Source organism: Thermobia domestica, chromosome 10 (genome assembly GCF_964235325.1).
Source record: "Thermobia domestica chromosome 10, izTheDome1.hap1.1, whole genome shotgun sequence".
NCBI lineage: Eukaryota > Metazoa > Arthropoda > Insecta > Zygentoma > Lepismatidae > Thermobia > Thermobia domestica.
The window spans coordinates 238,279,042-238,303,413 of record NC_137463.1 but is presented as its reverse complement, the minus strand read 5'-3'; the positions used below and the strand labels follow the sequence as shown (position 1 = coordinate 238,303,413).

General features: G+C 36.3%; 1 protein-coding gene across 2 annotated transcripts in view; it reads left to right on the top strand.

The window, feature by feature from the left end:
* LOC145663113 (macoilin) overlaps window positions 1-21,617 on the top strand; it is a 77,562-nt gene extending 55,945 nt beyond the window's left edge. For both annotated transcript variants that reach the window (XM_081729391.1, XM_081729390.1), the window contains 4 exons: window positions 3,584-3,766; window positions 5,324-5,444; window positions 7,507-7,681; window positions 10,191-21,617. In XM_081729391.1, coding sequence (XP_081585517.1) covers window positions 3,584-3,766; window positions 5,324-5,444; window positions 7,507-7,681; window positions 10,191-10,405 — 694 coding nt within the window. In that variant the 3' untranslated portion in view covers window positions 10,406-21,617. The remainder of the gene's footprint in view (window positions 1-3,583; window positions 3,767-5,323; window positions 5,445-7,506; window positions 7,682-10,190) is intronic.
* The last annotated feature ends 2,755 nt before the right edge of the window (window positions 21,618-24,372 follow it).

Here is a 24,372-nt window from a genome sequence, read left to right as displayed (position 1 = left end):
GTTTAGTGTAGTATACACCAGGAGCAGCCAACTGGTCGACCGGAAAGTTATTAGAGGCAGTCTTAATTGCCCTGTGTCGATCACTGTTATTTTATGGTTCCATCTGGAGGTCTAGTAAAGATAAAAGTAGGTCGCCAGTAATATCTGAGATTAATAGTAGTTCTCAAAATTAATAAGGTTAACCAACAATTGTTCCAACTCTGCAATGAAATTTATGAAACGGGAAAGTGGCGAAAAGACTTCTTGAAGACTCGTGGTATCGATGGCTAAGAAATCAAATCCAGAGAGATATAGAACTAGATCTCTCATATCGCATGGAGCAAAAATTTTGCTTCAGATACTTTAGAACAGAATGTTGTATGGAAGAACAAATGAAAAAGTTGAGGAGGAACAGTTTGGGTTCAGGAAAGGTAAGGGCACAACAGATGCAATTGGATTATTAATGGTGATCGGTGAAAGGTTTATAGAGACAGGGAAAGAGGTGTATGTTGCATTTATTGATCTAGAAGAGGCTTTTAACCACGTGAATCGGGAATTGTTGTTGAGAGTTCTAAAGAAGATTGGGTTGGAATGGAAAGATCTAAGACTTATAAGAAACTTGTACATGAACCAACAAGTAAGTGTTAGAATAGGGGAGGAAATGACAGAGAAGAGTGCGGTTGAAAGGGGAATTCGACAGGGATGCTGTCTTTTGCCAACATTATTTATCTAGAAGAGAGAGTGAAAAAGACCTTACATAATGAAGACGGCATTTCAGTAGGAGATAGAATGATATGGCGCTTGTTGCGCAATCTAAAAAGAAAATAACATGTTAGAAAGACGAAAGCCATGGAGATTAAAACGAAGCGATCGATGTCAAATGTAGAAGTAGGAGGGTAGAAACAGAACAAGTGACTAGCTTTTAATACCTTGGTAGTAGTATTAGTGATGATATAAAGTGCAAACGTGAAGTAAAAGCAAGGATAGGAATAACGAGAGAATCCTTTAGGAGGAAGAAGTCTATTTCGTGAGACCTTGACTAAAGAGTTAAGAAATAGATTTATAAAATGCTTCGTGTGGAGTATTGTACTGTATGGGGCAGAAACATGGACATTACGCGGAAGTGATGAAAAACGACTGGAAGCTTTGGAAATATGGGTGTGGAGAAGAATGGAGAAAATTAACTGGGTCGAGCAGAAAACGAATGAGTGGGTATTAGAAACGGTGTGGGGAGAAAAGAACAATTGTCAACGAAGTAGGGAAAAATTGAGTGATGCTTTCCCGTTACCCTCCACCATGTTATTCGTGAGTACGAAAATAATACACCGGAGATATTTGTCTCTTTCTCTATTTTCACATTGAAATAGATGAATAGAGATTTAAGTCTGTATGTAGTAACTTTCGTCATTTCTACCTGCAATAAAACATACACTATCGTATAATTTATAATTGACAGTAACTTTTCACAGATAGTGGTAACAGCTGTAGTAACACTCTAGTGGTGACATGCAATCAAGAGTGTGCCTATCATTTTAACAAATAAAAAATGCATTCATCTGTTTTAAAAAAAAAATCTACGGCTGTCTTTACCTGTCAAACCTCGTCGAGGCCTTTCCGTTATTGACCTAAGTTCTTATTTAATACGAACAAGATTACTAAGAAATATAGTTATCAAATTAGCCATAAATCATCAATGAATATTGAGAACATTTTACTTCAGGCTATATGTTAATGTGGTGGTATATATGTTATTGATACGACTAAAATAAACATTGCAACGAGAATTTTTTAAAAAATATATACAGATGGTGATCAGAAAAATGGAAATACCTGTAGTTGGCAACACGTCAGATGTATGCGTTGGCAGTGGTGTCGTGGCGCCCGCAGCGCCGGACCGCTGGTGGTGGTGTGTTAGGTCGGTCTCCATACTACGTCAGGCGCAGTGGAACAGCAGTGTCCAGTGGCTGCAGCAGACGGAGGTAGTGTAAAATGGGAGACCTCTCAGATTTTCAAAGAGGGCAAATTGTTGGTGTGCGATTATGTGGAGTGAGTGTGACGGCAGCGACTACTGTGTTAGGTGTGTCGCGTGGGACATTGTCGAAGGTGATGACGGCCTACACAACACACGGGAAAACCACATCGGGGAAGCGGAACAGTGGGCGGAAGAAAATCATGAGTGACAGGTCACGTCGGGTATAAAAGCGCATTGTCACGCAGAACCGTCGTGCCACTGCAGAGCAAGTGAAGGAGGAACTCAATCAGCACCTCCCCCACCCGGTTTCGACAATCACAGTCCGCCGCGAATTACATGACATGAACTTACGGGGTCGTGTTGCACGGGCCAAACCGCTCATTAGGGACCATAACGCTTTCGCACGCCGCAAATGGTGCCGCGACCATGCAATTTGGACCGTTGAGGACTGGAAACGTGTGATATGGTCGGATGAGTCATCCTTCACCCTATTCCCAACCACGGGCCTTGTTTGTGTGTGGAGAACGCCCAAAGAAGCTTATGATCTGCAGTGTCTCCGCCCAACTGTGAAACATGGCGGCGGCTCGGTGATGCTGTGGTCCGCCATATCATGGTTTTCATTGGGTCCTGTGGTCACACTTAGCGGACGAATCACTGCCAACGATTATGTCGCAATTTTAGGAGACCACTTGCATCCTATGGTCCGGATGTTGTTCCCGAACAATGACGCCATCTTCCAGGATGATAATGCATCCATTCACACAGCTGGCATTGTTGCAGCGTGGTTTGAGGAACATCGGGATGAAGTGCAACACCTCCCCTGGCCCGTCCAATCCCCAGATCTCAACATAATTGAACATCTGTGGTCCGTCTTGGAAACACGACTTCGGCGACGATTTCCACCTCCATCCTCTCTCACAGAACTGGCCGATGCCCTGCACGAGGAATGGTGTAAAATTCCACTTGCTACCATTCACGACCTCTATGCCTCCATCCCACGTCGCATCAAGGCTGTTCTGAAGGCGAAAGGTGGCCCGACACCATATTAAGCTGGCAAATTGCAATTTCGTTCAGGTGTTTCCATTTTTCTGATCACCATCTGTATATTAAAGATGCGGAAGAACAAGATTGTAAATTCGTTCTTATAAAAACATTTCAGGTATTTCGAATTATAAAGTTAAGGAAGTGAGAATTATCCGTGAAACTGTGTTATGTATAGAAATAAGCTTCTGTGGTCAAGAAATCCAGCCTTGTAGACTGCTTTAATGCTGATGTGATGCTTTTGCTCAAATGTGCCATACAGGAAAATTAATTGTGTGTGTAGGATAATTGCTTTGCTCAGAGATTGTATGTTATTTCTATTTTGAAGAATAAATAAGCTAAAGATTTATGGTACAGAAATTACATAAGTTAATCTTAAATTTCAACATATTCGCTGTACTACTTCAAGCTTGATTCTGCTTTTCCTATGCCGCCAATGTATTCAAAGTGTATTTAAGGTGTAAGGTAGTTCGAGTCTTCTCCAGTTCATTAGATATTTCCTGTTACTTTCTTTCTTCCCGTCGCTATTCTGTGTATATTTGTACGTTGTGTAATTTTATGAATTAAATAATTAAACTTATTTGTTTGCAGACTGCACGGCCTGGTAACAGCTCGTCAAAACGATAAACAGACAATCTGTCAGCTGGAGCGACGGCTGCAAGAGGAGAGGCGAATGCGAGGCGTGTGTGAAGCACAGCTTGCGGCTGAAAGGAAAGCCAAAAAGGCAGAGGAAGCAGCTGCTGCACGGGCCGTCGCAATGGCTGCAGCGGCCAAGTAAGTACTCAACGCATGTACAAGAACCAGTCGGTGTATCTTTTCTCCGTTACTGAATATATTAACATCGAGTTTTTGTGTATTTACATGGAACAATGAATGAAAATTAGCAAAAAAAAAAAAAGTTATGCAGGGTTCCTACCGACCTGGAAAACCTGAAAAAGTCAGGAAATTTCATGAAAACCTAAAGAAAAATATAAATAAATAAAGAAAGAACGAAAAAGTTAGGGAATTTCATGAAAACCTAAATAAATAAATGAAATAAAATTAAGAATGAAAAAGTAAGGGAATTTTGAGTACGCATCTTTGCTTCTCAGAACTCATTTCTCTTTTTTGCCTTACCCGGCTATTTGATAGTTATTTTATAAAGTAATTTAGTTTGTTTTACAGAATCTCTTTATGTACATAAATATTATATACTTGTACATCCATAATAGATGGAAAATCTCCTGATCTTGAAAAATGTAGTTTTTTTTTTTAACGTTTTATAGTAATGAAAATATGTAAATCATGACCTGGAAATGTCGAGGAATTCATTCTCACCTAACAAGTGAAAACCTTGTTATGTGACACCTATAAATAAATTCAAAAAAATATTTACTATGTGATCCTTTGTATTCGTTTCCAGATCCATTAAAAAATAATAATAAAACAGTAAAATACCAGAATAACGAAGTTTTGAAAACGTCTGAAATTAATTTGTTACAGTAAAATTTTGTCACACTAAAATAAATCAATTCTCAAGAAATCACCTTTTGTTATATCCACTGCAGGATTTACATTACTCAGGGCTCCCACGAACTTGTAAAACCTAAGTAAGTCAGAGAGTTCAACTTACTCGTAAAGTGTCCTGGAAAGATTAGGGAATCTCATGAGAAAATTTTAAAAACTGGAATGGTCAGGGAATTTCCTTCTCAGACCATTCCAGTCGGAGAGTACGGATTCCCCCCCGAGAAGAAACATCCGTACTTCCCATTCCGGGAAGTACGGATTTTTCTTCTTAGAACCCATTTCTCTTTTGGCTCATGTGTCGTCGCTAATACTGCCGCCTTTAGTGCTTCGATTTCCGTTGGGGACACCCGGTCGAAAAGATGTATAGAAAAAAGCCTTGACGGGATGGTATATAACATAAAAGGACCCAGGCCACTTCTTTCCTCCCATTTCCCCGGATATTGTGATCGCCGTGAGACATCGTCCCTCATATGTGATGGGCTAATGTGGAGAAAAGAGAGAGACCTAAGATGAGCTAATGTCCAGAAAAGAGAATAGACCTAAAGATAGTTACGAAATTCGGATCACTTCGTTATAGTAGTATGCGTTAGAGCGATATTTTACCGTAGTGGAATTTTCTCTGACTGCTGTCAGCATTGTAAAGACATACATAAGAAAAGAAGTATTTAATGGGGATTTGATACATGGGAATTAATTACGTACGTAATAATTGTATCCACGAACATTTAATATTTGTGGCTTCCAGGCTTCCTTGAAGCTCTCAGTGCGTTAACAAAGCATGTAACACGTAATTTTATTTATTTATTTATTTATTTTTCTTTTCAGAGGTGAATGTACGGAAAGCTGTCGAGCCCGTCGTCGCGAGCTGGAAGGAGAAGTCAAACAATTGCGTAGAGAATTGAAACTGAAAGAGGAATGCTGTCTCGCAGCAGACCGTGAAGTGCAGGTTGGTTTATTTTTGTATGATAAATATTATCCGTTTTGAAGTGAGATTTTCTTCCTGTTTTATTTTCTTTCTTTTTGCTGTTGCGTTTATTTCAGTGGCATTACTGTTAACAAACTCAAAACTTTTGTAACTTCGATATGTTTTGCCCTGATAATGAGCAAGAGGCATGACGCATAAGGCTTGCGTTTGTATTTTGAGACCGGGAGAGAATATTATACTCTGTTGGTGTTTTACTTGTCTCTCAGTGTGATATTATAGATCCATTTCTTCCATTCAGATGGTAAATGAGGGAGCCAAGTCAGGCGAATAGGTTGGATGGGTTAACCCTGTAAAGACTAAGGAGGTTAATTTCGCTGTTTTGCCTGTAGTGTGTGAAAAGGCATTTACATGAAACAGCTTGATGACACTTATGTAGAGCTTTCCCCAACGTTTCCCTAGATGTTTTCATTCATTTTCCCCGGTACAGCACAGTAATATATTCATTGATTATTGAACCTCGTTGGAAGTAATCCATTAACAGGATTCCATTCTTATTTCAAAAGATTGTTGCCATTTGTTTCTACGTATATGGAACTTATTTGGCCTGGGGGAACCACTGTTTCTTCATCGCAGGATCGTAAGAGTAGATCCATGTCTTATTATCAGTAGGGAATTTGTCCAGGAAATCTGACTCATTCTTTGCACTTCCTAAACTGCTGCCTAGGTTTCCACATGTTACTATAGTTCTGTTGTCAAAACTTTTGGAATTCATTTTGCTGCAATTTTCCTCATATCAAAGACGTTGTGCATAATGAATTCATGTGATACCCAAACATGTAACAATAATGTGAATGATATTCGGCCATCCTCCATGTTCATGTCATGGCTTTTCATTTTCGGGCAGACAGAAGTAGGCCTTCCATTGAGTTTTTCATTTTTAATACTGAAATGGCCAGTTCTAGATTACACAACTCACCGTTTAACTAATGTATATTAAGGGTCGTTGTCACCTACAGTTCTTAATGGATCTGCTTTACTTCCTTCTTTTGGAGAAACAAGAAGTTGGTTACGGTTTTGTGCTCTTCATCATTAAACTTTCTTGAAGCGCTGTCATTCCACTTTATACCTGAGAACGAACAAGCAGTTACGATCATAGAGAGTTTTGCAACGTAAAATGTGAAATAATTGTCAAATATACAACAAAAATTTCACTTTTGTAGTTCAGTTCAAGTGAAGCTCAGTCTTTATCGATATCCCGTCATAGACTTAGGAAGCTCTGCTGGAGTGTACAGTTTCAGGAACTTCCTCCAACTTTTAAGTAGAGCGTCCACCTCCGGTGCTTGGGGCCCCTGGTTCGATCCCAGCTCGCGCCGTGTGGACTTTGTGGTGGACAAACTCCGTGCTCGTGGGTTTTCTCGGGTTTCTGCCGTTTCCTCCCACCTTCTTTATTCCACCATTTCATTCATTTCTCATCATCATCGTATCCTTTAGCCTAACCGGCATAACCGTGGGACGTAAAAGATTTTTTGGTACCATTTTTACCTTCCACGCTTTCAGAATTGGCGTGATTTTTTGGACGACCTTGGGGCGTCTTGTTTATAGCTGATGCTGTCGTTCTTAGGTTCCTCATCCTATCTAAAAGCTTCCTCTTTTAGGCTTTTTTTTTTATTTATCCGATATTAAAATGTCTGCATTCAAATTACATTGATATTGGTTGAATCAATTTTATATGAAAAAAATATCCCGGTGCAAAAATATAATGCCCCCTCATATAACATACTTACTATGGCTAAAGAAGACAAACTTCTTCACAAAACATCTAAAAATTAGTTCATATCTTATCAGACATTTTTAAAACTGCCTAAATATTTCTGCCTCACCTTGATAACCGTAAATGTCCACTTCTGTTGCCATGTAAGTCTTAGCGTTTAATCTTGTGTGTTTTGTGTTATATGGAGAGGCTTTGTTAAGCAGTTTCCCTTCCATAAATCTACCCCCCAATTATAATTTTAGTTTATTTCCCTGGTTATTATTTATTATCGTGCTATCTATTATATGCTAATACGTGCTTATTTTTCCTCAGAGTTTAAGGCAATACAAGGACAGTCATAGTGAGACTGAAATATTGATGTCAGCCCTCTCTGCAATGCAAGATAAAAATGCTCATCTTGAAAACAGTTTGAGTGCAGAAACTCGAATTAAACTGGATCTGTTCTCTGCGTTAGGCGAGGCAAAACGGCAACTGGAAATACGTGAAAGTAAGTAGTTTTTAATAATAATAATAATAATAATAATAATAATAATAATTTTATTATTATTATTATTATTATTATTATTATTATTATTATTATTATTATTATATCTTATTGATTGCCAACATAGTCTGTTGATAGTTATTACCTGTGCGCCACGGGCAACAGTCCACCAGTAATACTTTGTTTTGGCCGCATAAATGTATTTCTTTGTGTGGGGTTTTACATATACGCGGCATGGTCATTAAATTGTGACTTTTACGCCATATGTGTGTAATTACGTACACACCTATGAAACGAACGCGACAAAAGTGCAATATATTGTTTGTGTATGGAAAATTATACACGCGGCGCTGCACGGAAGAGCCGTGTGTATGGAATTCCATACAGATGGCAGTCTACGTGTTAAGTATGGGGTAATACCGCAACATTTCTTTCTTATTTAAGAGTCTGACATACTAAAAATAATACAAAATTTATCAATAATACGAGATAATGAAATGCAACTTACCACAATCATAGATATTGTTATTCTACAACAGAAAATATGAACTTGAAGAATTTTCAGTGTTGCCATCCATAGAAATTACAGTGTTGCCAGAATAACATTTCCCCCAAAATTTAAGTTAAGGCAGCGACTAGAGGAACGAACTTAACTGTATTTGATTACATACCATGTTGTTTTGGTATCCTGTAAACTACTTTCTAAACAACATTATTATTTAATTTTAATAACTGTGTGTTAAAATTATTTTTGTTTATTACAAACTAAATACAGCTATTATTTAAAAAGTAGTTCACAAGATTCCAAGACAACATGATACATGATCAAGTGCAGTAGAGTTCATTCCTCTAGTCGCTGCCTTAACTTAAATTTTGGGGGAAATGTTATTCTGGCAACACTGTAATTTCTATGAATGGCAACACTGAAAATTCTTCAGGTTCGTATTTTCTGTTGTAGAATATTATTATCTATATGGTAAGTTGCATTTCATTATCTCCTTTCCTTTACAAAAAACAAGCAAAAGAAAATGGTAAATTTTGTATTATTTTCGGTATGTCAGGCTCTTAAACTTTGGAACGGAACTTGTACTAACCATAGCAAATTATAAAGGTAAAACGAGTCAAACAAACAAACAAAAATAACCGTACAAGAAAGTGTTTTGTTAACTGGTTTTCTAAATATGTTCTTGTATGGCACAATCACTTCTTCGTTTAGGTGGGTAACAAATAACGAACGAAACACATTGTGATGAGAGTATCAACGTGACAATGTTAAAGTCTGATCAAGATTGGATTGGCTTAATGAAAAGGACTTTCATACGGATATTAGGAGAGTGCCATTAGGCAACATATGCGTCCCTTGAAAAATTATTAGCAACAGATTCACAATATAGGTGAATTACTTTGTATATTATTCCAGATAAATGTAACTACTTTATTTTTAGTAAATATTTGAGAACGCAGAAAGGGGAGGGGTGTACCTGGAATTTGCCCGCTGGGCTAGTCTACGTTTAGTTACGATAAATGGAGAAACGACCGATCTTTTATCATAATATAATCTCTATAGATGCAAATTCTTTGTAATTCAGAGAGTGAAAAATTAGTGGCTGGATCGAGAACCGAACCCGGGAATCTGGCCTATGTGTTGATCATTAATGCTACCCGATCTTCTTTCTAATCAGTCACATATTTTCATTCTTGACGGCAATATTCAATCATTCAAACCTCATAAACTGTTCTACAACTCATGTTATCCTTGGACAATCCAGTGCTTTATGTTAATTGAACATTATGTCGGTTCCCAGCCCAATCGTCCGTTTCACTCTTTGACTTTCAATGTTAAGATACTTCATAACCTAAAATACAAAACAGAAAAAATATACTTTTAAATAATTTGACATGAAAACATAAATAACATTCCTTAATTTAGATTAGCTGGCACAGATATTCTTCCCTGGCACATAACTGATCGCACAAGAACAAAACTAATCATACTGTAGATGTAGAGAGCATGAGGTCAGATTCTTGAATTAGAAAATACTGTAACCTAACATATTTCTAAATTTTTTCAACGTGTTCTTAGTATGAAATGCAAAGACAGGTTCACCAAGTATAGCTTGAAAAGCGTCCGAATATTTCACACACCATTTCCATAATCAGCATGCTCAAAGTAAAAACAACTGTTAGCATCATTATTATTCGAGGTATTAGTATGTGATGTGGCGTTGATATTCACTTTCGGTAAAGGGGCATTTCGAATATCTGTTGTATATTTGATAAATGTTACTGTACAATAAATGCCTAAAAGCTTAGGACATGTTATTCTTCTAATTCCTATTCATTTCTTTAGAAGCTGCTTGGTGGGAAAAGGATATATTAACAAATATACGCTAATATAAGTGTTTTTTTAGTACAAGTTTTATATTCGTGTAATATTATAACCTTTCACAGGCAACTGAATATCACATGCCTTTGTAATGCGATCTAGAGATTTCTTTTATTACTTTTCCAGATCTTATTCGTGCCCAGGATAAAGAAATCGAAGAATTGAAAATGAAAATTGCGCAGGTGTTGGCTGTGATGCCATCAGACACTTTTTCACCCAGCAGCCCGACCGGAAGTTCCAAGTTGCTTCATACAGAGGATCCAACATCCACATCTAATCTCGATCCCAACGCTACAGCCTACACCCCGAAGGCCAGTCTTGTCACTTCTACGGAAGCTTAGTGGGAAATAGGAAATATAGGCTTGGAAGAAGATGGACAGTATCACCACCAGTACTGCATTTCTTTTTATTCATGATGAAATAATGGTAACATATTCCTTATGTTAGTGTTTCAGAGATACTTAGTTATGGGAGACTGTTGCTTCCGCTTCGAGAAACAAAGCTGCTGATCGATTTTAGTTCTCTTCGTTAGTTCAAAAACACGTGTTGCCTAGATTGGGTGTATTTTCTTTACTGACAGTATCGCAGAAATAGGAACTCGATAAAAACTTTGAAGACAAAAATACAGGCTAAACACATGAAATATTGAACACTAATCGTGTATGCGTATAATGCGGTTAGAAACGTTGGAATGGTTCCGAAAATGCACGACTAACCTTGTAAGTTAAACGATTTCTGGTACATGCAGATTGTTGAACGGTAAAACGGAGAATATTAATATTTTCTTACCCTCAACAATATCGGTGGAAGGATATCGCATCAAGTCTTGTCGTCTTTTCATTTCTGAAGATAAACATTAATTAGCTAGGCATCGTCATCTTTGTATTAACTTTGACGCATACTGATAAGAAACATATTCTCTTCAGTTAAGCTTCAGATATTTATGTAAAGCTGTAAGCCGACAATGTTGTTCCGTTATAGTTAATTATCATACACAATATTGTGCACGGAGTAAGTAGGTACTGCACTAGAGTGTTCCAAGATCAGTGTACTACTATTCCTGCCTGTTGATGGCAACGATTTGTGTTTGATAGGTTTAAAGGGACGGTGTATGTAGAATTTGCAGTATATTATTTATTTATTTATTTTTCGAAATGGGTACAAGAAGAAACAAAATTGAAGTTTTTATACGTAGAGTACAAGGACTTAGAAAAGTAGAACAGAATAAAGAAACGTATCGTTCGCATCACAATATAAAAATATTTTTCAGCATGTGGTGGTTAAAAAAAAAAAAAAAAAAAAAAAACCGTTTTAATTTTGCTTTATAGTTTTGAAGTTATTGCGCTGACATTTCTTAAATAGTTTGCAAACTGGCTTAAAATGTGCGATAGAAATCAGATTACTGTAAGCTCATGTTTTAAAAAAAATATATATATTTTTTTTAAATGTAACTATTAAAAAAACTTCGTGCAGAGCAAAGTTCAGTTTCTCTTTTTACGGTAACGTTTGAATGGATGGACCAATATAGTACTTCATTGCAGTTTTCTTTACTTCAAAAATACTCATTCTTACAGTTTTAATTCATTGTGAAATAATTGACGAAAGAACTTTGATCAGATGAAAAGTGCATACTGACTTTATGGTCATATATAAAAGCTTTGTCCGTTAGAAAATATGTACTTACAAGCAAAGGGAAGATGAAATACTTGACTTAAGAGTCTGTATCATTGCGAAATTAAAATACCGCTAATTTTACAGTAATTATGTGATATCTTCAAATAGATAAAAGATAATCGAAAAGTGGATCAAGACCTCCCTAGACGATGTTATTTTGCATGAGGTACCGTTATCACGAGTCACCTAGTAGCTTTTTGTTTGCTGTTATTTAGAAACGCGAAAATAAATGCCGATTTTCTAAATGGCTGGAAATCGAAAGCAGATAAATGAGACGTGATAACGGTATCTCACGCAAAATAATACTGTCTAGGGAGGTCTTGTTCCACTTTTCGATTATCTTTTATCTATTTGAAGATATTACCTAATTACTGTAAAATTAGCGGTATTTTAATTTAGCAAGGAAAGAAGGTAATTCATTTAGAGATTCAGGCATAGTTTCGAGCTTGTCCTTTCTGTTACTAACCGAAAACGTTAATCTACACGTACGGAAACAACTCGGAGGTAAGCAGGATTGTGGGCTTGACCTCCAAAAAATGAGCACAATTTGTAAGATAAAGTCAGAGTACTTTATAAAGGTAATTACATAATCACATTGCTTTAAAGCTTTTTCACTAAGCTCCATATCTCTACCTCTTCAAATGTTATATATTAGACCAACTAATAATAAGGAAATACTATTAAATAAACTAATATTTGTTTTCAAGTCTATCAAAAGTTTTAGAATATGATGACGTCACAGACTACACCAGTAATTTTCTAGACTATATAAAAAGACCTGAAAGTATGGGTTAATTAATTGAAATATATCTTATTTCGTAATACATTACTTTTTCTATGGTGACATAGTCTGTAAGATGTCAGTCTACCAATTGGCATAGTCTGTAAGGTGTCAGTCTACCACATTCAACCCCCTTTTGCGAGCTGGTTTTATTTTTCTTTCCCTCGCCCAAATGCAACTCAGAGATTAGCCAGCCTCCGTCAGTATATAAAGAAACGTTGGGCCAAAGATATAAATAGTCAGAGTGTTGTGCCGACCACATCACATGCATATGGGAAGTGTGGGGGCTTCATGTCGACTGTCCTACATACTTTTTGCGTTAGATGCGTTACCCTGCAACTTCTGATATATGTCATTGTATGTGCATTATTTGTGAAATTAGAAAATATAATTAGTTAGTTTAGGGGAAAACCTTGTATATGAACGTTCTTTTGTAATTGATCAACTCATTCAAGAAATTCTAAAATTTCATAGTGTATGGGCCAATTACCAACACGTAAACTAGATAACCTTAAACTTCATACTAGCAAACAACTCAAATATTGAAGCGTACGTTATGAGAATTATCCTAGCAGTTTTGTCAGTCATTCAATTCGGGAAGACATTTTCAGGAATTCTACCGAACTTTTTGAGAAAAATGATACTTTATCTTCATTGCATGTCCACTATTTGCACATGGAGAAACACTGCCAAAGTTTAGAGGGCCAATCGACTGACACTTCGACGAGAAATGAAGAGGAAGATGTAAATAACTGAATAAACTGTTCATATTTTTTTTACTCGGCGTAATCACTGCTGTAAGTTAAATATATGCAGATGGTTTAAAATAAAAAACTCTGTTAGGCTTTCACTAATTTTAAATATACCTGTTGGTTTCTTGTATCTCTTTCACCAAATGTGTGGTCTGGGTAGGAAAATGGCTTCTATCTTTTCCGTTTAAATCGTGTATGCACGCGCTGAGTACGACATGAATTTGAATTCATAAAACCTAGAAGTTCACCGGTTGTGTAAAGAATACGAAGGATGATGATGTTTAGTTGATGTGTTTTCCTTACAAAAAAAAAAAAAAAAAAAAAAAAAAAAAGTCCATAGATAAAATTACATTAAAAGTGTATGTACAGTTACCAGCACAGTTTGGTGTATACCATGCTTTATGCTAGTAACTTCAACGACCAATTGAAATACAATTTTCAGTCCTGTACCGAGATGAAATTTTCTCTACATCCAAAATAACAAAACTGAAATTAAAATTGGTCGACTCGTTTCCAAAGTTGTTAACAGAAGAACACGGTGGTATGTGTATATTCATTCTGGTAGTGACTGTACACCTCAATGTAATTTGATCTGGTTCAATTTGTCTTTTTACGTAAGGATGGCCAAAGATATGCTGTCCGTTGTGTTTTGTCTTAGAAAGCTACAAAATAAACGCTCTGTTTCGACTCATAGCATCCCTGCGCTCAGTTCTTACAGCAAAGTGTTCACTTTATAAAGTATTAAACCATTTAATATTGCACGTCCCGATCATTATAATGAAAAAACGCAATCCTATTTTTTTTTAAAAAAAGTAAAAGTGGGCCCAACCGTTTGTAATTTTAGAATTGCACTATTATATATTGTGTATTTATTAAATGAACTAAGATCCGTATGCAGGATTCACCTGCCACATAAGTAATGCATCAGATTAAGACGACACAAATTGTTCTCTAGCGTGCAGCAGATTGCAGTAGTTTAGGCTAAAATTGGATGACCTTTTATCCTAAGAGTTCTGGAAAAATTGCTCTTACTTGCATCGTAGAATGAACACCAAGATGCCAACAAAACTAGTTTAGAATCTATAAATCTCATGAACCTTAATGTAGCTCAATATAAAAAGCATTCGGCAGTGTATTCAAGAATATATGCCTAATTACAGATAATTAATTTTTCCGGTGGTAGAATTGCAATATAAATGATACAGTGTCTCCTTTTGTTCCACTAAACTGAAAAGTGTTTAGGATACAAGGCTAGAACATAATAGATACGAATCACGATGTTTTGGCTCGTACAAAATTAAACTAAAGAAAAATTTGGATATAGTATATAGTGATTTTGTGTATGTATATGACAATTTGCTGTTGATTTTTCAAGTTCGTTAAACATAATGACTTAACCTTTAGAATTTGTGCTCGTAGTTAACAGTAATAAATAATAAAAAAAATTGTCGTGCAAGAAAAATAGAATAGCTGAAAATAGTATATTACCATATTACTAAAATAAAATAATTAAATAGTGTTTGTGAAATTTGGTCATAGCTTTACTTTTCGTTTACATTTTTTTTTTCTCTTTTTGTCATAGTTAAACGTTTAGTCATACACAAAAGTAAAAGCAGTAGAACATAAACATCTTTCTCTCGGTTATAACCTAAGAATTATTTAACAAATTTGAGGCTGAAAGAAATTTTTCCGCCATTTATAACCCATTAATGCCGAATTTCATGATTATTACTTTTCAACATTACCATAAGCATACTTAGTGAAAAGCCACACTGATTTCATAAGTAAATTAAAATCATGCTTGTTTACAAGAGGTAGATGTACTGTAAGCCGTGTCATTTAGTGGTGTCACCGTGATCTTTAGATAAGTTGTGAACGAAATTACGTTAAGGACGTACACACTCGAAATTTCTCTGTTCAACCCGGTAGCTGAATGAATTTTGCCTTTTCGTTTATATCAAATATGATGTATAAATCCTTTAACGGAGAAACTAGCTTTGTATAAGTAGCTGCATCCAATCTGTTATATTTATATAAATATGCTGTCCATTGGAATGAAAATACAATGCAACCAATGTACCACGTAGAAAACATCGTAACAGAGACGCGATCATAATATTTTTGTTAAAACTATAGTAAAGTTTTTTTTTTATTATTATTTTTTATTTATTTTCTTTCTTTCTTTCAAGAAGCGGTTTTTGTTTTCATCTAGTCTGAACGTTCGCCAACCAATACTGCTTCGAGAATTATTTCCCATAACTAAGTATTGTAAGGTGTAAATAATGAATTGTAACCTTTACAAGGATTTGATGTGTTCTCAGAAAACAAATTGTAATCTCTCTAATCTCCCGCATTAAGTTAAACATATATATATATAGAATACTCAGTCTGCAACAGAAAAAAAAAATATGTATTAATTAAGCAGGGTTGGAAGTAATAATGCAAAATTAACTTTATAACAATGTTGAATTAAAACACTTTGATGAGTAAATTGAAGAGTTGGTATACAGCTTTGTAATCTATTCCAGCTTTCGTTTTTGGAAAGCTAAATTAAATATGTTGCTTATGTATTTTCCACAAAAAAAGAGAGAGAAATTAGCTAAAAATGATTTGTCTACACCAGTAGAAAGTTGGTTTTTATCGTTTTGACTCGAGAAATTACATGTAACTTTAATGCAGATATTTAATGGTAGGTGATGCTCCCGCCATAGTGGGAGAACGAATCTGGAATGTGATGAAAGCTGAGGCAAGCATTAACATAAATGGAAAACAATTATTAGGGCTGTGTGTGTTATGTGGTTTTTAACTGTTAAATGTTGTGACTGCTAAATATGTACATACGAAGTTACTACGTCTTAAATTTGCGTTGTTTTCAGTGTCATCTGTTGATGAAGTCTGTAGTTTATTTTCAAAGTGTTAAAAGTTCTTTAAGTTTCAGCTGATTTGGTCTATCTAAATACGTCTACTCTAGGTTAAGTATATTTAAAGTAAAACTGAAGAACGCCTGCTAAGACGTAAGTCATTAGTCCCCATATTAGTGATTACAAAAAAATAAATAAATAAATAAATAAATAAAATAAAAAAATAAATAAATAAATTAATTAATTAATTAATCATACATGCAACATATTTCATTTCTCGGTCCAGTTTTAATATAAATTAAAAATCAAGTACACAGTTACCTATTTTTTCCAGTAGTAGGAGGACCACGTCCTTCATCGTTTCTCAAAGCTAGATTGAAGTGAGTTGAATAGTATGATATCTTGCTGCAATTACCGTGTAGATTACGTAATATTAGATTACAGTAACTGTTTTTATGATAGCCATATACTTAATTGTGTAGCACATCCATCTCCATATTATTATTTCCTGACTTACAACGTCAGTAATTATATAAAAATCTAAAGGAGCAATGAACGTGTATTGGCATTTGCGGGTATCAGTACTTGCATACGTGAAGACGATATGCCTGCTCATACTATCAGATATAACGGTGCTAAGCCTTACTCTAACGATTTGTATCTAATATGTGTCGTTACTGTAAGCGCTTGAAGATTACCTTACAACTAAACCCAAACAGTACTCACCCACTTTGCGCTTTGTAAGTGTCTTACACAGTTACTAATCCTGGAGTTTTTGCTACCTACAAAGGTGGTATTTATTTTCTTTCCCTCTATAAAGTCTTAAAGTATGGCAGCGAAAATTATACAGTAGCGAAAATGATTGTACAGTAATTTATTTGACAGCCTGCAATGACCAGCTTAACCTTTTTCCTATCAGAAAGAGTTTTTTCTCGAACGAGGGAAATGAAATCGGAGCCTTATGCATTTTTAAGATACAAAGACATATCAAGATTCTAATATGTGAATCTTCATCAGGTGCAAAACTCGCCTTAATGGGATTGGATAAGTCTTTTTCACTTGTTTGGCTACTGATATTTTCAAGTTAAAGGAAGCCTCTGTACGTCTATAGCCAGGTAGATTAAGAAACGACTACGAAACGCAATACCCACCAAAGTCAGTGTTGCGTTGTAGGAGTTTTTCCTGTTCTTTGAAAAATCATTTTATGTGGAGAAGGCGAGTTTTACCAAATGAACCATGAAAACAGCCTAAAAACTGCCAGATTATTACCTTATTAAGTGCTCACCGCTTAAGAATTATTTTCGTCAACTGTAAAGAAAGTGTTTCGCAAGGATTCTCAATACTGTATTTATTTATTTTTAATGTCCTTAAATCCTCATTGAGGAAGTCCGATATTTGTACATTAACCATCTTGATAGAGATTTTAAAAACATGCGGAGATCATACTCAGGATGAAATCGCATGCCGTTATTCTATATTGGAAACCTAATGTAACGTATTGTTCGTGAGGAGAAAAAATTAAAGAATTTTTACTTTTTTATATTAGATTTCATTATATTCTCTTACATTAAAACAAATAGATGATTACTGAAAGTGACTATTATGAAATAAATGATGGAATGAAAGTGTGGGACGAAATGGGAGAATCTTGAAAAATCCATGGATACGGTGTTGTTCACCACAAGTTCACATCGTCTGGGATCGAAACTAGGATCCGTTGCACCAGAGGTGAGTGCTGTACCACAGAACCATCCTGTTTCCATTTATAGTATGAAAGACAGCACTTACTGATTCGATTCTACATTTCAGTTTCTTAAGACGATCAGTCTTTGTTGACTTAAGCGTGGTCCATTCGATCAAACTTATCATTCATAACAATATTCAGTCATTATCTGCACAAGTTTAACAAGAGATTGACAATGTTCCAAAGTTTACTATAGGTGTTGAAAATTATCCCAGTATGTCAGGAAAGGAAGGGAGGCTTTGGTGAGTTATATTGGTTACTACTGGGGTCGCGGTGGCTCAGTGGTAAAGCGTTTACCTCTGGTGCATAGAGTCCTTGGTTCGATCCCAGACCGCGCCAACTGAACTTCGTGGTGGACAAACACCGTGGGCGTGAGTTTTTTCGGGGTTCTCCCGTTTCCTACCATTTTCTTCCACCATTTCATTCATTTCTCATCATCACCGTCTCTTTTAGCGTAGCCGGCAGAAACGTGGGACGTAAAACTTAAGAATTTCATTTGTTTACTACTGTGAAGAATCGATCCCAGGATGTGACCTTACTGTGGGCATCGTGTTCTTTTTTAGATTATCTTTTCTCTCCTACTTTCATATCCCCAATTCTTCCATGAGTACTTACTCACATTTGTAATTTGCTTTCCTATAGCATGTAGGTAATAAGCGTGGGATGATATATAAGTACTTCATTTCTATTTACTTGACATACAGGATGTACTTTATGCATCTTCATTCACTAATACAGTTTAGTCATTGGGCTAAACACAGTTATGAGTTCAGTAACAGTAGTTAGGTGGTCACTTAACAGTAATAGTTTCTTAACTATATAACTGTGTTTGTTACTCAGTAATCTAATGTTCATAAAAAGTGGAATGAGTCAGTATTTTTTAGTTAAATCTGGAGCGTGATTGGCCCAGATGACTGCTAATACGAGGGAAGTCCGAAAATAAGTTTCCCCAGGCGACTGTAGACAGAGGTGAGGATGCAATATCAAAACTAACATGTGGCATTAAAGATCAAACGTACCTTTATTTTTTTCCACATAAGTACCACGTGCATTGAGATATTTGTCATACCTGTCTGTAAGTTTCAAAAACTGTTCCAGGAAAAATTCAGGACTCTGCATGCAGAAGTTCCTCCGCTACTTCATCGATGGTGATATGTCGGTTTGCTTGAATCATGTCATCCACCATCCTAACATTTTCGTCTGTAGTGGCCGTGCATATCCTTCCAGGTCTCGGATATGTCCAGCCTTGCTGCCGCCTCTCACTGAATTGGCGACATCACATCAGGACCATAGACTTCCACGAGGCGGTTATCGATTTCTGCTCTCGATACCTCACGTGCCCATTCATAACGGACAACCGCTCGCATTTCCTCCTTTGACCACGACGTTAAAACGAGCCTTCTTTCCGTAGCTACCAGACTTAGACTGAGAGAGTAGTCTCCGCTTTGCGCAGGCGCTGCAACGACGCCAGCTACAGGATCGCGGACGAACGATACCTACTTGTCTGGGTGTGTCGTGCGTGTAACCGCTGTCTTGTTTTCCCTCATTGTTGTTCGCCTTTTTGGGATAAATGAGAGGGGAAATTTATTTTCGGACTCCCCCTCGTAGATCCTGTCCTGTTGGACAAATTGTGATTGTAGATACGTTTTATGCAAATCGTAATTGAGAAGCAATTACAGCTGACACCAATTCGTGATAACTTCATATATAAATTTGAATCTTTCAGATACCTTATATAACACACTATAGACGGAACCACAATATACATTTTAAGATTAGGTGTTGTAATAATAGGGGTTTTGGTTATTAATAAGCTAAAATTAAAGAGTGAAACTTGAAGGGTAAGTATTTTTAGCAGGTACTTAATTTTTCTCGAAAACATATGTTGAATATTTCAAAACAACAATTAATTTGACATCTGTACAAAATGTACAAGATATATAGATGACCTAGCTGCTCTTTATCTTGTAGCTTTTTTATGTGATTGTGTAACGGAATAACTTTTTTTTTTTTTTTTTTCATTTAACACACACAGCCCTAGTAATTTTTATGTGTCAAGTGAATAACATGTTGACTCAGTAGTAGCTTATGTTAATAACAAGGAGTTTTTCTTAATTTAAAAGCTTGCTAAATGTTAAAACATTAATTCTTGTTATAGTAAATTACAATTTCTAACAATGAGCAACTCATTGTATGAATTGTAAATTATACATGTGTTTTAACTACTACTATTTCACCTGAACTTCCGGTATATATATATATATATACATACATATATGTTTCAATGTATATTGCCATATAATGTAATAAGACTGTAGATAGATCTTGGAGTACGCATGATTTCAAACTGTTTCAATGAAAGCACAAAAATATTTAATTATAAAATTAGTTTGTGAGTTCTTTTTACGTCCCTTCTAAATGGAGATGCATTTAGGTTGTTTTTGAATTTGCTAATTTAACTCTTGTGAACGGTAAGGTACTTAAAATGTGTATATATATTTAAAAAAAATACTTGAAAAGTACAAATTTTTACATGTATAGTTTGCATGTAATTTTGCAATTTCTGTCTTGCTAACAGTAACAGTGTGTGTGCACAAAAAATATCTATATTTTTGTGTCTGTATGTATGATTAGTATTTGAAATATGTGTAGGCCGTTTTTTTGTGTGATAAATGCTGTTAGTATTATAGACATATTATATATATATATAAATATAGGTAGAAAGATCGTTGTCTTAACGAGCTAACGTATCTCATGAATGGAGACGCTAATTCTGTTTTTTTTATATACATATAAAAACGAAAAAAAATATTGTGATTTATTTGTCGTAAGAATATTAATAATTGATGATCTCATAAGGTTTCCTATGTGCTAAAAGCTTCTGCTGGGTCAACGCAACAGAAAAGGCAGGACTTGATAGAATAATTAAGCTGGTTCTTGGTTAAACAAGGGAGATGCTATTGGTAGCGTAGTTCATGTACGCTGAATTTGCACAGTTATGAAGTACAAGGACATTTATTTTTACAGAGATCGTAATGTATTATAGATTTTTTAGAATAATAATGTTTTTTCAAGCTATTGTAGTAAAACGTTAAGGATATTCCAATATCTGATAGTGAGTAAAATATTTGTCCTTGTATTATATGCGTGTGCAAATTAAGTGTAAGTGAATTGTATGTGAAGATTGAAGGCTTAAATAGTGATACACTTAATGTTTTTCAGTTATGTTTTAAATATCTTTTAAAAAATAGTGTTCTGGTGTATTTATGTAAGCTACACAATAAGTGTCAACCTCTGGTTTATCCTTTGAAGAAGAAAATACAAATACTTTGTTGAAGAAATACTACATGTAATGCAGATAGGAAAAATGATTAATACTTGAACCAAAAGAAAATTAAAAAAAAAGCCCTTGTATCTACTTTAGACTCGTGACAGATAAACTAAATCATGCAAGGGATTTATGATGTGTGCAGAGCTGCCGCCATAATTTTCTACACGGGGAATTTTATACTGTCAATGTTGCCGTTTTTCATGCCTTTTTGTAATCCTGGAATCTTATCAGTCCCAGGAAATAGTGCAGTGGATAGTAGCAAGTTGGAGTCGCCACGTTAAACACAGATCATTTTGTGGCCAGGAAATAATTGCATGTTTGGAGATATTAAGCTCTCTATATGTGTCAAATGAGAAAAATAAAAAAAAAATAAAAATAAAAAAGGGACCATAAGTGCCCACACATTAAAATCTCTCTTATTATTTTTGAAAAGTCCTGTCTTAGTTATTTTAAATTATTTTCTTACTAGCTGATTACACATTGCTGGTTTCAACGGTAATCAATACGAGGGTTACTCCAAAAGTTCTGCAATACGAGAGAACTATACGTCCTATGATCTAAACGTTTTACATGTATTCAAAGTAATTCCCTGCGGCAGCAATACACTTTATCTCTCCTGCCACTCTTGTCTTGGAATGCTGATTTAAAAACTCCATGACCTTCAATTTCGTCTTCTGTGTGAAAACGACGTCCCCACTAGTGCTTTTTAAGGTTAAAGAAGAGACAGAAGTCAAACACAGCTAAATCACGGGTGATGCAGAAGAGTTTAACATAATGAACCTGGAGATACTCCACTGTTTGTTTTGCAGTGTGCTTGGAGGCATTGTCGTGGTGGAAGAGCAAACCTAGGATTTTCAAGGAATCAGGAACTTGGAGTAAACGGACTGTTGTGTACCAGTTTGCTGTAACCGTCTTCTGTTCTTATAACCTAATAGCTGCGACGAGACATGTGCTTCGGAAGATCACAGCATATATTATATTCTCCATCGCTCGCTTTTCAGCAGTTGGCGTCGGATCGTTTTCATGGATCCATACACGACTTTCCTGACGAGTAGGGCAGTCAGAAAATGGGATATAGGTTTCATCACCTGTCACAATTTTAGAAATCAGCTGGTGTCCACCTTGGTGTAACATATCCAGGGTTTCACGAACAATTTTGACCCTTTCTGCTTTCTGGAAGTCAGACAGTTGATGGGGTACTCACTGAGAAATATCTTTTCCAGTGTGAGATGCTCCTGTAAAATTGTGTGCACTGAAGAGGATCCAATGCCACGTGCCTCCTCTATCATCACACAGGTACCCTTGGATCTTTAAGAGACCGTGCCTTGCACAGCAGCCAATAAATCCGGCGTTGTTGAACACGGAGGTCTTCCTTCACGGGTATCATGTTGCAAAGACCTCCAAACAACACTCCAACCACACTTTTGATCACAAATGTCACTCTTACACAAAACTCACAGATTGGACAATGCAGTTCCATATGTTTTCAGTACTCCAGATCTCTCACCTGTAACGAGAGAAAAAAAAAATCATGCTTTACCTTTTACAGTACTTGTGTATTGCAAAATATATGGAGTGGCCCTCGTATCAAGTGATAAAATTTCGTAAGTTTGATCAAAATAGTTTGGAATTGATGACAGGTTCTTTGAAGATCTTTTAGCTTAAGATCATCAGGTAAAATTCTCTTTGCACATTTTTTACGCGGACGGCACCAAAACGCAACTCGTGTTAAAAAGGGTATCCCATTTTCAATCACACTTCAGTTACGAAAGAATTTTAAAATGATTTCGGGACACTTGTTTCACTGTTGGAATGATACGTACGCCAGTTGTTGAAACATGTACCCGGAGAACTATCCCAGGAATTTTGTGCTTCACGACAGAAATCGAGTAGTAGATTGTTAGACTAGTAAAATTCGTGGAGTTACCTACCGCACTATCAGTGTAAAGAAACTTCGTGCACCATTTTTCTCGAAGGGATTCAATGTTGCTGCAGGATTTCATAATGCTAGAAAGTTGATTATACATAGGGTTGTCACAAATAGTCAAAATGAATTCTTTTTTTCACTGTAAGAAATGCCAAGCTTCTACGGACAGAATACTTCTGTTCATATTTATATAGATAAAGCATCCAGGCGAAATCATTCCTCAGATTTTATCAATATATGGAGGGGAAGCAGGAATCCAAATTATTCCACTCAGATATACAACGAACGAAGCGGACAATGTCATATGCGAGGAGAAGCCGAACGAATTGAGAGAAGCAATTGATCTAAACAAAACAAACTAAAAGCGTCGCGTGTGAGACTGTCAAAGGGTAAGGTACTAAAGGTCGCTACCACTGTTTATTACAAATTTCTTACAAGCAGCCGGTTCGCTAGAACCGATTGTTAAAATATTTCGAGTTCGCAGAACCGTTTGTTATACCCAGACATGGCCCAACCAAGAGTAAAGAAAGAAGCCAAATAGGGTCTGAAGGTCACCTCCAATCAATGCATTGCTGACTCCCTACTTTCTTAACTAGTGAGTACTAGGGTCGATGTGAGTATGTAGAGAACCGGTAGGCTCTGCAGGTCACAAAATACGTTGGTTTCGATGTCGCAAAGTGAGGTGTGTTCGAACGGCAGTCGAAAAACCGATCGACGGTCCCGACAGTGTAGTAGTCGCTTTTCGGGTCACCGTGCCCCACTGGAGAGATATCTTTTGTCTGTCCTCATCTCCTGACTGCTTCGTAATTCTATGTCGCACACTATCCATGTAATCACAAAGATGCAGCAGGACCTTACAAGAAGTGACGAGAACCGGCCCAGTAGCATGGATTGTTTACTTCTGGCGGCGCGTATCTCCGGTGACCGACGGGCTCCTCGGGCAATGTGGTTATAGGGAGAACGGACAGACATGCTTGTTTCCGAATATGGAAACTCGATGTCGCATTTGAATTTGCTCCAGTGCAGAGCTTAAAACGGCCCCACACACTGCTGATCGCTCCTGGCTATTTCTAGCCACGTGTGAGCTGAGCTTGGTTTGGTTTCAGTTGAAACCCATTCTTAGGCTTGGTTGTGATACCCAGCAGCCCGTAGCTAAGAGTGTGTTGTGGGGGAAGCACAGCTCAATTTGTTTCCTGACACACACACACACACACACACATACACACACACACACAAAC